This window comes from Oncorhynchus keta, chromosome 10, assembly GCF_023373465.1.
Source record: "Oncorhynchus keta strain PuntledgeMale-10-30-2019 chromosome 10, Oket_V2, whole genome shotgun sequence".
Lineage (NCBI taxonomy): Eukaryota > Metazoa > Chordata > Actinopteri > Salmoniformes > Salmonidae > Oncorhynchus > Oncorhynchus keta.
Window position 1 is genome coordinate 47201177 of NC_068430.1, and position 15439 is coordinate 47216615.

The following is a 15439-nucleotide window of genomic DNA, read 5'->3' on the forward strand; positions in this document are numbered from 1 at the left end:
GCAGTGACCTGGTATGCTGTACACATTGTGAACTTAGTTGCTGACTTAATTGATACCATAATTAATGTGGCACATGTGATTGACATACTATCACAATCAATAGGATCCAAAATATAAATACTTATCTATGTGTTTAATGTACATTATCATATCAGATGTTTTTTCATTTCAATAAATGTAAAGACAGTCAATTAACAATCAAGTGTCAATAGCAAAACAAAGCAAATTGTTTTGGTTGTGACTGTTTTGTGTTGGACTTTAGACTTATTTAGGTCTTTAACAAATCCCCATAGCTAGCATATGGCTAGCTATCTATCCTGTCCCACAACCATTATTTTCACATTTTCTGAAATATATGTTTAGTATTGAATAGGGCTGTTACGGTGAACGTATCAATGCCACACCGGCGATCATGAGTCATGATGGCAGTCAAATTTCACGTGACCATTAGCTGAAGGTAAGGTGACACAGTATGTGGCACTGCAATGGATTATAATGATTTCTTACAAATCTCAACATAAATAATTTGAGTCTAACAAATACAATTTAAAAAAATCCCAATTGAGCTTCATTAGCTGGAATATAAAAGTGCTGAACCAACCTTTAGGACGTTATTTTAAGATGTTACTGCTACAATTCAACACGAGCACGTCATAGTCAGTAAATGGTGGATGAATGACTGACTGCTGTGTACTCTCTGTTTATTGGCCAATAATATCCTGTGCTCTTCTTTAAAAGGCTGGGTGGGTTTTGTGGGGCTTCATTTCTGCGGAGGTCATGATGAAGGGAGTCTCTGTAGGAGTCGGCCTCCTTGGGCTGCTGCTGGCCTGCGTTACCACAGCAGCACCAACCGATAAGGTAGGGTCACACACAGGTAACAGTGGGGAAGGTACTCTACCTAGCAGTTTATTTTAAAAATGTTATTTCACCTTTATTTAACCAGGTAGGCAAGTTGAGAACAAGTTCTCATTTACAATTGCGACCTAGTCAAGATAAAGCAAAGCAGTTCGACACATACAACGACACAGAGTTACACATGGAGTAAAACAAACATACAGTCAACAATAAAGTATAAACAAGTCTATATACGATGTGAGCAAATGAGGTGAGATAAGGGAGGTAAAGGCAAAAAAAGGCCATGGTGGCAAAGTAAATACAATATAGCAAGTAAAACACTGGAATGGTAGATTTGCAGTGGAAGAATGTGCAAAGTACAAATAAAAATAATGGGGTGCAAAGGAGCAAAATAAATAAATAAATAAAATAAATACAGTAGGGAAAGAGGTAGTTGTTTGGGCTAAATTATAGGTGGGCTATGTACAGGTGCAGTAATCTGTGAGCTGCTCTGACAGTTGGTGCTTAAAGCTAGTGAGGGAGATGAGTGTTTCCAGTTTCAGAGATTTCTGTAGTTCGTTTCAGTTAAGAGCAATTGGGCCAGTAACCCAAACTTTGCTGGTTCGACTCCCTGAACCGACTAGATGAACAATTTGTCGACGTGCCCTTGAGCAAGGCACTTAACCCTAATTGCTCTTGTAAGTCGCTCTGGATAAAAGCATCTGCTAAATGACTAAAATGTAAATGTAATATTGTTTTCGATTGTGTTGATTTGCCTGCATGTAAATGTGACCGTGTATGTTTGATTAGTTACATCAGCTCGGATGTGTCTTTTGATCGCAGCTTTGGGTGCACAGAAATCACAAAATAAATCAGTTCAAGATACCTCATGTTGAAGGGGTCAGATTGAGCGAGACCGTTAGACTAAGTGAAGTCTATAGCTGTCCTGGTTGCTCTGCTACTTTACCCTTTCCCGTCCCTTGAAAAGACTGTGCGCCATGTCTCCTAGCTAGACAAAGAAATGCCTGGGGTGAAAGAACGACTGGTCAATGCTTTTTCTCATTTGAGAGTATGTAGGCGTGTAGAGGGCAGTCAAACAAAAAGTAGGTGTAGTCAGTGCGAAACCAATCAGGTTTCAGATGACCTAATCTTGAGTTCTGCTGGTTATTATGTATTTGTAAATGGTGGGATTGCTTGTGTGTACAGTGTGTGTGCGTGCATGTCATCAACTAGCTCGCACAGTCTCATTTCAGAATTAGACGTTCAGACATGCTTCTCAAACGTCAAATTACGAAGTTGTTGCAAACGTCACATTTCGAAGTGTTTAAGTGTAAGCATTAACTCAGAATTTCTCAGGTTAGGGTTAAGGTTTGGGATAGGCAAAAATATATATATATATCTATATATCACTGGATTGGAAATTGCAACCTTTATAATCAGAGGCAGATGCTTACGCCTATTCGCCATCCTTGTCCACAACGCCCTATTAAAACCAAAACCTATTTGAAGGTAAGAGGTCTGGAAAGACAGAGGTTAGTTGGATGGCAGACTGTACAGGGCCCATCACCTGCTCCCTTGTTTACATACTGTAGATCCAGAACACACTGAAAACACTTGGCCGGCATAGCTGAACCTACTTGTATGATCACAATGACAACAGCCAGGTCACCCGTGATACAAGTCAGAATTTGACGTCCATCAATGTCTGAGGACATCAGGTGATGATTTGGAAACCGACCACTAGTGGCAACAGTGCTCACTGTTGAGACTCATACATGCCCACATACTCTCAAATGAGAAAAAGCATTGACCAGTCGTTCTTTCACCCCAGGCGTTTGTTTGTCTAGATAGGACAACAGTGCCCACTGTTGCCCCTAGTATGTTCTGGATCTACAGTATGTAAACAACAGAGCAGGTGATGTTCTCCTCTGCTGCACTCGTCTCACCTTCCCCATGTTGACCCTAAGATATGTCCTCACCAAAGATCCTCTAACACAAGAAATCCAGTCACTGTCTACATAGTTGTGTTTACAGGGTATATTTAGTACGTAATACCCTCTCTGTGTGTGGAAGTGCAAGCTTATATCCCTGTGTGTGAGAAACATTAGGCTCTGCCCGCTTGCCCAGGTCCTCTTAATTACAAACATACAGGAGATGTTTAATAAACAGACACCCTCTCCTGGCTCCTCACTGTAATATTCATATGTGTAATTGGATGCATTTTACCGCCATATCATACTGTGCTATGATTGTTTAAGACCACCCAAATGGTTAGGTCATGGGCAGTTTGATCCTGGTTGGCGATACGTGAACATGCCAGTTATAGCTAGCTACTTTAAGAAATATCCTGTAGTTCTGCATTTTATTATTTTGTACAAAGTGTACAAAACAAGACATGGGGTCAGAGTAAAAGGTTCAAAATATGGATTTTTCTGGAGTTCCTTCAGCTCGAATGGACTGGGAGTCTACAAACTTACCCGATGCATGGTGTAAGTACAAACAGCATGTGGAGCAAATGTTCACGGGTTCTCTGAAGGACAGAGGAGAAGAGGAAAAATGCAGCTACTTGCTCCTCTGGATCGGTGAAAAAGGGAGAGATATTTACAACACATGGACACTTACCGAGGCTGAATCAAAGGTACTGAAAATATACTACGATCGTTTTGAAGAATATGTTGCGCCGAAGACCAATACGATTTTAGCTAGGTATAAATTCCATGAGAAAGTACAGGGAGCTAGCGAGCCTTTTGAACAGTTTGTGACAGAGCTGCGTCTGCTTGTGAAAGACTGTGATTATGCAAGCAAGGATGAGATGGTCAGGGACCGTATTGTATTTGGAATACACTCACCTCAAGTGAGAGAGAAACTTTTGAATGTTGGGTCTAAGGTAACGCTGGATAAAGCTATCGACATAGCCAGATCTCACGAGCTAGCACAGGCTCAGATGAAAACCATTTTGCGCGGCAGCACGAGCACATCACACAGACATCAAAGCACACCTCCCGTACAGAGCGACACAGACTCAAAACGCCCCAAAACATGTGGATATTGTGGATACAAAGTGCATGGTGAACAAGGAAATTGCCCAACTAAAGGGAAACAGTGTACTACATGTGGAAAATGGAACCACTTTGCAAAAGTGCACAGAGCTTATCGTGGAAAAACAGTACACACAGTGAGTGAAGATGAAATGTCAATCAAAGAGTCAAAACACTGATGAACGGTTTATTGATTCAGTGACACAGAAAAGTCAAATATCAGAGACAGAGCAAGCCTTTGCTAACATTGAGATAGGAACACAAGGCACAGAGCTAAAGTTCAAACTAGACACTGGTGCACAAGTAAACATGATTCCTCTGAATAAGTACCGCAGCTTGACATCTGAATGCAAGCTACAGCCCATCACGCGCAGATTGACTGGTTATGGTGGTGAACAGCTCCCAGTAAAAGGCACGTGCACTTTCAAATGCAAATACAAGGAAAGTGACATGATATTGGGCTTTTATGTTGTTGACACTAGAGCACCTGCAGTGCTAGGTCTTAAAGCATGTTTAGACATGGACCTCATCAAGCTAGTTTTATCAGTGACAGCACCAGTAGAGACAGACAATGTACTGGAGGAGTTTGCTGATGTTTTTAAAGGAATAGGATTATTCCCAGGAGAAGATAACATTCACCTTGACCTAGACGCAACCCTGTGGTCTACCCACCGAGAAAGATTCCCCTTGCTCTCTGTGACCGTCTGAAGAAAGAGTTGGAGAGCATGGAGCAATCTGTAACAAGGTTACAGAACCGACTGACTGGGTGAACGCGTTAGTGGTGGTGGAGAAACCACGCACAGGCAAGCTCCGAGTATGTCTCGACCCAAGAGACTTGAACAAGGCTATCAAACGCCCCCATTTACCCTTTACTGACGCTAGATGGCATCACACACAAGCTAGCGGGAGCACACTACTTCAGTGCCATGGACGCTAGATCAGGCTACTGGGCTATCAAGCTCACAGAAGAGTCATCTAAGCTCACAACATTCAACACACCGTTTGGACGCTACAGGTTCCTTCGCCTGCCTTTTGGGATTATCTCAGTCCAAGACGAGTTTCAGCGAAAGATCGATGAAGTGTACGAAGGCCTCGACAGAGTTGTGGCAATTGTGGACGACATTCTTGTCTATGGTCGAACCAAAGAGGAGCACGACCGAAACCTCCACGCGATGCTGCAAAGGTCCCGCGAGAGAGGAGTCCGGCTCAACCCCGAGAAGAGCACAGTCGGCTCTACAGAGGTCAACTACTTCGGACATCTTCTCACAGTGAATGGAATCAAGCGAGATCCACAGAAGATCTCAGCCATAAGAGAAATGGAGCCACCAAAGAACCGTGCAGAGTTGGAAACAGTGCATGGCATGGTCAACTACTTAGCCAAGTTCACACCCAGCTTCTCCAATGAGAGAGGCCTGTAATTTTCATCATCAAAATGAGAAAAAAAAATACTGAAAATCACATTGTAGGATTTATAATGAATTTATTTGCAAATTATGGTGGGAAATAAGTATTTTGTTACCTAAAAACAAGCAAGATTTCTGGCTCTCACAGACCTGTAACATCTTCTTTAAGCGGCTCCTCTGTCACCACTCGTTACCTGTATTAATTGCACCTGTTTAAACTTGTTATCAGTATAAAAGACACCTGTCCACAACCTCAAACAGTCACACTCCAAACTCCACTATGGAAAATTACAGCTTGGTTTGGCTCAGTTCAGTTTGTCTCAGTGGTGTGAAAAGCCAGGGGATTATAACTTTGTACATGCTGTATATAGCAGTCTTTTGTTTTTAGGAATCTTGAGGTTTTTTTTTTACAATTTGTCATATAGCAACTGGTTTTCTTATGAACTTTCATTGTCTTCATAATGGTAAGATATTAGACATGCGTCTTCTCTGGTGAAAGGGACTATTATCACACTAATGCTCTGTTACTGAACAGCATCTTGTCAAGAGCCAGCCTCCTTCCGTTGTTCTTTGGGTGTGATTTGGACACCGTGTACAGAAACCAATAAACCAGACTCACTTTAAATGAACCTTTCCTACTGAATGTGTTGTACTACTTGCAGTATGCTCAGGAGATTGACGTTAGGAAACATCAAACGGCAAAGGAGGGTATTTATCAAATAGGATGTTTATTTGTTTACTTAGCTTACTGAAGGAAACCAACCAAGCACTACGTTTTATTGCAATTTGAATTGTAATATCATCTCTGATATCAGGGAGGATCTACAGTGGGGCAAAAAAGTATTTAGTCAGCCACCAATTGTGCAAGTTCTCACACTTAAAAAGATGAGAGAGGCCTGTAATTTTCATCCTAGGTACACTTCAACTATGACAGAAAAAAATTGAAAATAAAATCCAGAAAATCACATTGTAGGATTTTTAATTAATTTATTTGCAAATTATGGTGGAAAATAAGTATTTGGTCACCTACAAACAAGCAAGATTTCTGGCTCTCACAGACCTGTAACTTCTTCTTTTTAAGAGGCTCCTCTGTCCTCCACTCGTTACCTGTATTAATGGCACCTGTTTGAACTTGTTATCAGTATAAAACACACCTGTCCACAACCTCAAACAGTCACACTCCAAACTCCACTATGGCCAAGACCAAAGAGCTGTCAAAGGACACCAGAAACAAAATTGTAGACCTGCACCAGGCTGGGAAGACAATAGGTAAGCAGCTTGGTTTGAAGAAATCAACTGTGGGAGCAATTATTAGGAAATGGAAGACATACAAGACCACTGATAATCTCCCTCGATCTGGGGCTCCACGCAAGATCTCACCCCGTGGGGTCAAAATGATCACAAGAGGGGGTGAGCAAAAATCCCAGAACCACACGGGGGGACCTAGTGAATGACCTGCAGAGAGCTGGGACCAAAGTAACAAAGCCTACCATCAGTAACACACTACGCCACCAGGGACTCAAATCCTGCAGTGCCAGACGTGTCCCCCTGCTTAAGCCAGTATATGTCCAGGCCCATCTGAAGTTTGCAAGAGAGCATTTGAATGATCCAGAAGAAGATTGGGAGAATGTCAGATGAAACCAAAATAGAACTTTTGGTAAAAACTCAACTCGTCGTGTTTGGAGGACAAAGAATGCTGAGTTGCATCCAAAGAACACCATACCTACTGTGAAGCATGGGGGTGGAAACATCATGCTTTGGGGCTGTTTTTCTGCAAAGGGACCAGGACGACTGATCCGTGTAAAGGAAAGAATGAATGGGGCCATGTATCGTGAGATTTTGAGTGAAAACCTCCTTCCATCAGCTAGGGCATTGAAGATTAAACGTGGCTGGGTCTTTCAGCATGACAATGATCCCAAACACACCGCCCGGGCAACGAAGGAGTGGCTTCGTAAGAAGCATTTCAAGGTCCTGGAGTGGCCTAGCCAGTCTCCAGATCTCAACCCCATGGAAAATCTTTGGAGGGAGTTGAAAGTCCGCGTTGCCCAGCAACAGCCCCAAAACATCACTGCTCTAGAGGAGATCTGCATGAAGGAATGGGCCAAAATACCAGCAACAGTGTGTGAAAACCTTGTGAAGACTTACAGAAAAGGTTTGACCTCTGTCATTGCCAACAAAGGTATATAACAAAGTATTGAGATAAACTTTTGTTATTGACCAAATACTTATTTTCCACCATCATTTGCAAATAAATTCATAAAAAATCCTACAATGTGATTTTCAGGATTTTTTTTCTCATTTTGTCTGTCATAGTTTAAGTGTACCGGTGATGACAATTACAGGCCTCTCTCATCTTTTTAAGTGGGAGAACTTGCACAATTGGTGGCTGACTAAATACTTTTTTGCCCCACTGTATATGGACGACAAGTCATTGTGGAATCCGACCACAAGCCCCTTGAGTCAATCGTGATGAAACCACTAGCCGCAGCCCCACCAAGGCTACAGAGAATGATCCTTCAACTACAAAAATACGACTTCACAATCACTCACCGTCCAGGCAAAGACATCCCTGTCGCAGACACACTCTCCATGAAGTTTCTTACCTGTAAGGACAGCAGCCTCAGTGAAGGCATGGACATGCAAGTGCACACTGTGTACAGCAACTTACCAGTTAGTGACACAAAACTGAAGGAGATCCAAGCAGACACAGAAAAGGATTCACAACTCACACAGCTGAGGAAAGTCATACAGGATGGATGGCCTGAGCAGAGGAGAAAATGCCCTCACAGCGTCTCAGAATTCTGGAACCATTGTGATGAACTATCACAGATCAACGGAATAATTTTCAAAGGAGAGAATATCATTATTCCTTCCAGTCTCAGAAAAGAGATATTGACAAAGATCAATGCTGGACACATGGGCATGGAAAAGTGCAAACAAATAGAGGACAATGTTGGTTAATGCGCCATATGTCTTGAACGACGCCCCTCAAAAACCAAAGAGCCAATGTTACCTCACTGTATCCCAGATCGACCTTGGCAGGTCGTGGCAACCAATCTGTTCACCTGGAACAACGAGGACTACATCGTAACAGTGGACTATTACAGCAGATACTTCAAACTCGACAAGCTTCACAGCACCACATCTGCAGCTGTGATACACAAGCTGAAAGCAGCCTTTGCCAGGCATGGCATTGTAGAGACTTTAATATCTGACAATGGGCCCTGTTACAAATCAAATGAGTTTGAATCCTTCACAAAAGCATGGGAGTTAACACATGTCACCACAAGCCCACATTACCCTCAAAGTAATGGCCTTGCTGAAAAATCAGTGCAGATTGCTAAATCACTCATGGACAAAGCAAAAGCAGACAAGAGAGACCCCTACCTCAGCCTCCTTGAATAGAGCAACACTCCAGTTGACAACTTCAAATCACCAGCCCAGCTGTTGATGAGCCGCAGACTTCGCCCAATCCTTCCCAGCACCAACCAGCAGCTGCAACCTGAGGTCATCAGCTACAAGGAAATGCATGGACAACATGCACAGAGACAGCAACAACAAAAGCGATACTGCGACAGGTCAGCTAGACCACTGCCACCACTGATCGACGGAGAGTCAGTTAGAATCCAGGAGCATGGCCTCTGGAAACCAGCAGTCATCATCCAGCCAGCTGACACTGAACGTTCATATCACGTCCGCAACGCAGAAGGAGCGGTGTACCGCCGCAATCGTCGTCACCTACTGAACACAAAAGAACAACACACTGACGAGATGAACTGTTCCCCTGAAAGAGAATGTGATGGACTAAACATACACACAACATACACCATCCTTACCTGCAAACACCACAAGAACTGTTGACTGACACAGAAGCATGCTCAGCATCATATCATACAAGGCCAGGAAGCGAGTTCAAGCCCAGAGCTGTCCTAGACCTGTGAAATGTCAAAGGGTGTAGGCGGATCACAGCCCTAAAAGAGTTCCAGACTGTAAACTAGAAAATTATAAATGCAGTCATTAAATGCTCATTTGTAATGGTAATTGGTAAATGTAATGCTTAATTACGTCACCCCGCTCCTCCGCTCTCTCCACTGGCTTCCAGTTGAAGCTCGCATACGCTACAAGACCATGGTGCTTGCCTACGGAGCTGTGAGGGGAACGGCACCTCAGTACCTCCAGGCTCTGATCAGGCCCTACACCCAAACAAGGGCACTGCGTTCATCCACCTCTGGCCTGCTCGCCTCCCTACCACTGAGGAAGTACAGTTCCCGCTCAGCCCAGTCAAAACTGTTCGCTGCTCTGGCCCCCCAATGGTGGAACAAACTCCCTCACGACGCCAGGACAGCGGAGTCAATCACCACCTTCCGGAGACACCTGAAACCCCACCTCTTTAAGGAATACCTAGGATAGGATAAAGTAATCCTTCTCACCCCCCTTAAAAGATTTAGATGCACTATTGTAAAGTGGCTGTTCCACTGGATGTCATAAGGTGAATGCACCAATTTGTAAGTCGCTCTGGATAAGAGCGTCTGCTAAATGACTTAAATGTAATGTAAATGTAATTACTACATTGGAATTCCAACTAAGCATTTGGTTTTTTTTTTAAATAATACTGTGACACACACAACAAAAAGACTGCATATGTATTCATATGTTGAGAGAGTAAACAGTGTGCCCACTAGGCACAACCTGGTTGAATCAACGTTGTTTCAACGTAGTTTGTCAAAGTGTTGTGACATGGAATCTACATGGAAAATACATTGCATTTGGAAAAAAAGTAATCCACGTACACTGTTTTGAGAGGGAAATTTCAACCACAGATTATGTCATCATGGTAAACCAAATTTCAGACCAAAAACAAATGTTGAATCTGTACCTTTAAAACAATGCCAGATCTTCACCGTTCAATCAACTGTCAGAACAAAAACTATAGGCTGGGCAGCACCTCCTACTGGAGAATGTATCTGTATCTACAGCTCTCCTTTGGTCTCCCATCCAGGGTTTTATCCAAGCCCAGCGATGATATTTGTCAATGACTGTTACCAATGTTCCATCGTGAGAATGATCGATGAGATATCTCCACTTAACAATGAAACAGATTCACTGTTGCTATTGAAGTCATTCCAAAGGTTAGGTTTAATAGAGACCAGTTAAATGTCACCAGACTTTATCACTCATTTAACATCAATGATACAATGCTGTGAAAAAGTATTTCCCTCTTCCTGATTTTTTATTTTTTCTTCACATTTGTCACACTTAAATGTTTCAGATCAAACTGATTTAAATGTTACACAAAGATAACCAAAATGCCGTTTGAGTGATGATTTTATTTGGTAAGGGAAAAAAAGCTATCTGAACCTTCATGGCCCTATGTGAAAAAGTAATTGCCCCCTAAACCTAATAACTGGTTGTGCCACCCTCAGCAGCAACTGCAATCAAGCATTTGCGATAACTGGCAATGAGTCTTTCACATCGCTGTGGAGGAATTTTGACCCACTCGTTGCAGAATTGTTCTAATTCAGCCACATTGGAGGGTTTTCGAGCATGAACTGCCTTTTTAAGGTCACGCCACAGCATCTCAATCGGATTCAAGTCTGGACTTTGACTAGGCCACCAACACCGTAATTTTGTTTTTTTAAAGCCATTCAGAGGTGGATTTGCTGTTGTGTTTTGGATCATTGTCCTGCTGCAGAACCCAAGTGCCCTTCGGCTTGAGGTCACGAACTGATGACATTCTCCCTCAGGATTTTTTGGTAGAGAGCAGAATTCATGGTTCCATCAATCACAGCAAGTCATTCAGGTCCTGAAGCAGCAACGCAGCCCCAGACCATCACACTACCACCACCATATTTCTTTTTCTGAAATGCTGTGTTACTTTTACACCAGATGAAACGGGATGCACACCTTCCAAAAACTTCAACTTTTGTCTCGTTTGTCCACAGAATACTTCCCCAACAGTCTTGAGAAAGAGACAGGGCAAAAGTGGCATACATGGCAGAGTTCCAAGGCGAAAACCACTGTTAACCTGTTGCGACGAGCAATCCCGTATCCTGGATCCTATTTCTAGCCTCAAGCTCATTACCATAACGCAACGTTAACTATTCATGAAAATCGCAAATGAAATTAAATAAATATATTTGCTCTCAAGCTTAGCCTTTTGTTAACAACACTGTCATCTCAGATTTTCAAAATATGCTTTTGAACCATAGTTAACCTGTAGTTAACCTGTTGGCCCAACTTTGACGTCATCGCCCCCACCCTTCCCAAGCACTTACAGGTCTGGGAACAGTCTCTCTGTCTTCAGCGCGATCTCAGCTTTCAATGGGGCTTCTCATTGTGAGAATCGCGCGCTCACGGGAGTTTTGGCAGGCCGAAACCTTTCGGTCATGCGAAAAAACAGGTCACTTTTATGCGCGCTCTGCTCCGGTCCTGTCTTTTTTCCAAGATCGATTATACAATGCATGCGTTTCTGTTCGTCCTCACGATTGCTGTACACCTTTATAACATGTTAAAGCTTGATTATGAACTTAGTTTGATAAGTTTAGTCGACATATAATATGTAAGTTTGACGTTTTGGTGCGCATCCACTTGACTTTTGGCTACATTTCAACCGAAATGTGTCGTGTTTGAGAACCGAAAGACACAGACTGCAAAACTAAACGCTGTTTTTGGTAAGTATAATTCCTTCCAGGTCTTCTGATGGAAAAACAGCAAAGGTAAGGGAATATTTATGTGGTAAATTTGGGTTTGTGTGGACTCCAAGATAGAGGAGCCATAATGATACTTTTTGAGCGCCGACTCATAGTATAGCCTAGTGAACGAAACCTGTAACGTTAAAAATAAATGTAACACAGCGATTGCATTTAGAAGAAGTGTATCTTTCTATATATATGTAGAACATGTATATTTAGTCAAAGTTTATGATGTGTATTCCTTGTTAGCTGACGTTATCTGCACTATGTACTGTGTAACATGTTATATTACTGTCATCTGATGAAGATTTCAAAAGGTTAGTGAAATTATTTTTCTTTTAATCCTGCGTTTGTTGATTGCATATTTTTTCCAACTTGGCTATGCAAATGAGCTATGTCTGCGGTGGTGGTTTGACATAAATATGTGCTATGTTTTCGCCGTAAAACATTTTAGAAATCTGACTTGCTGGGTAGATAAACAAGTTGTTTATCTTTCATTTGAGCTATTGGACTTGTTAATGTGTGGAGGTTAAATATTTGTAGGAATATTTTTGCGTTCCATGCGCCACCTTCCAGCTGAACGTGGGGGGGGTTCCAAAATTGGAACCCTAGTCCCCTTCTGGCTAAACAAGCATTTGTGTAAGAGTATTGATAGCCTAGCATAGCATTAAGCCTAGCATTCAGCATGCAACATTTTCACAAAAACAAGAAAAGCATTCAAATAAAATCATTTACCTTTGAAGAACTTCAGATGTTTTTAATGAGGAGACTCTCAGTTAGATAGCAAATGTTCAGTTTTTCCAAAAAGATTATTTGTGTAGGACAAATCGCTCCGTTTTGTTCATCACGTTTGGCTACGAAAAAAACCTGTATCCAGGAGTGTAATTATCTCTGCAAGCTCATTAGCATAACGCAACGTTAACTATTCATGAAAATCGCAAATGAAATGAAATAAATATATTAGCTCTCAAGCTTAGCCTTTTGTTAACAACACTGTCATCTCAGATTTTCAAAATATGCTTTTGAACCATAGCTAAACAAGCATTTGTGTAAGAGTATTGATAGCCTAGCATAGCATTAAGCCTGGCATTCAGCATGCAACATTTTCACAAAAACAAGAAATGCATTCAAATAAAATAATTTACCTTTGAAGAACTTCAGATGTTTTCAATGAGGAGACTCTCAGTTAGATAGCAAATGTTCAGTTTTTCCAGAAAGATTATTTGTGAAGGACAAATCGCTCCGTTTTGTTCATCACGTTTAGGTAAGAAAAAACCCGAAAATTAAGTCATTACAACGTGAACTTTTTTCCAAATTAACTCCATAATATCGACAGAAACATGGCAAACGTAGAATCAATCCTCAAGGTGTTTTTCACATATCTATCGATGATAAATCATTCGTGGCAGTTTGGTTTCTCCTCTGAAGAAATGGAACGCGCATGGACCTGGAGATTACGCAATAATTTTGACGGAGGACACCGGGCGGACACCTGGTAAATGTAGTCTCTTATGGTCAATCTTCCAATGATATGCCTACAAATACGTCACAATGCTGCAGACACCTTGGGGAAACGACAGAAAGTGCAGGCTCATTCCTGGCGCATTCACAGCCATATAAGGAGACATTGGAACACAGGGCATTCAAAATCTGGACCATTTCCTGTATGAAATTTCATCTTGGTTTCGCCTGTAAGCATTAGTTCTGGGGCACTCACAGATAATATCTTTGCAGTTTTGGAAACGTCAGAGTTTTTTCTTTCCAAAGCTGTCAATTACATGCATAGTCGAGCATCTTTTCGTGACAAAATATCTTGTTTAAAACGGGAACGTTTTTTATCCAAAAATTAAAAGAGTGCCCCCTATCTCGAAGAAGTTAACCAAAAAGAACATAAAGGCTCGTCTCAACATCAAGATTTTTTTGGCCAAAAGTGAGACGAGCCTTTGTTCTTTTTGTGGTCAATAGTGGTTTTCGCCTTGGAACTCTGCCATGGATGCCATTTTTGCCCAGTCTCTTTCTTATGGTTGAGTCATGAACACTGACCTTAAAACCTCTCTGGGATATGTGGGACGCTAACACCAGTTCCAACTTGCGCAACGTGACTACAAAATATCTCAAAAGTTACCTGTAAATTTTGGCAAAACATTTCAAACTACTTTTGTAATACAACTTCAGGTGTTTTTGTAAGTGAATAATCGATAAAATTGAAGACGGGATGATCTGTGTTCAATACAGGAAGAAAACAAACTGACACTACCTTTCTGGTCACACGCCTCTATCTAACAATACACTTGAAGTGACCCTCGTTTTGAACAGGGCTACTTCTTCATTTCACAAAGGAAAAACCTCAACCAAATTCTAAAGACTGGTGACATCCAGTGGAAGTGATAGGAACTGTAAGAAAGTCCCTTAGAAATCTGGATTCCCAATGGAAAACCATTGAAAAAAGAGAGTGACCTCAAAAAAAATCTGAATGGGTTTTCCTCTGGGTTTCGCCTGCTACATAAGTTATGTTATACTCACACACATGATTCCAACAGTTTTAGAAACTTCAGAGTGTTTTCCATCCAAATCTACTAATAATATGCATATCTTATCTTCTGGGGATGAGTAGCAGGCAGTTGAATTTGGGCATGCATTTCATCCGGACGTGAAAATACTGCCCCCTGTCACCAATAAGTTTTTAACTGAGGCAAATGAGGGCTGCAGTTCTTTAGATGTTGTTGTGGGTTCTTTTGTGACCTCTTGGATGAGTCGTCGCTGCCCGATTGGGGCCACTCCTGGGAAGATTCATCACTGTTCCAAATTTTCTCCATTTGTTAATAATGGCTCTCACCGTGGTTCGCTGTGGTCCCAAAACTTTAGAAATTGCTTTGTAACCCTTTCCAGACTGATAGATGTCAATTACTTTGTTTCTCATCTGTTCCTGAATTTCTTTGGATCGCGGCATGTCGCCTTGCTTTTTGAGATCTTTGGGCCTACTTCACAAGTTCTATTTAAGTGATTTCTTGATTCAACAGTGTTTACTTGGGTTATCTTTTTGTAATATAACAATTTGTTTGATGATCTGAAACATTTAAGTGTGACAAATGTGCAATAAGAAATCAGGAAGGGGGCAAATACTTTTTCACTGTAAGTCTATATATGAATTGCAACATCATCAACAACTATTGTTTCAATTCAACCATGAATTAAATAAAAATAGACAATACAATATGCTTTGGGTTTCAAGCGCTGATTGATTTAAAATGTTATATTTAGTGATATCAAATTGTTTTTGGTTGTCAACTTAACCACATATCGACATTTGAAGGAGATGTATCTTCTGCATGGATGGTTCCATCCGGCTTTAATTCCAGTTTGTCTATAAATTAATAATTGATATGTTGGAAATTGCGTCTCCAACTCAACCAAAACTCAAACGGTATTTAATGTGCTCTTAAAGTTTGTATTTGATTTAGTCCTATCCATT

At 41.5% G+C, this 15439-nt stretch overlaps 1 protein-coding gene across 1 annotated transcript in view; it reads left to right on the plus strand.

Annotated features, from left to right (window-relative positions):
* The first annotated feature begins 758 nt into the window (after positions 1-758).
* LOC118362792 (inter-alpha-trypsin inhibitor heavy chain H3-like) overlaps positions 759-15439 on the plus strand; it is a 40326-nt gene continuing 25645 nt past the window's right edge. Inside the window, exon 1 of the mRNA XM_035743410.2 lies at positions 759-858. Coding sequence (XP_035599303.1) covers positions 778-858 — 81 coding nt within the window. The 5' untranslated portion in view covers positions 759-777. The remainder of the gene's footprint in view (positions 859-15439) is intronic.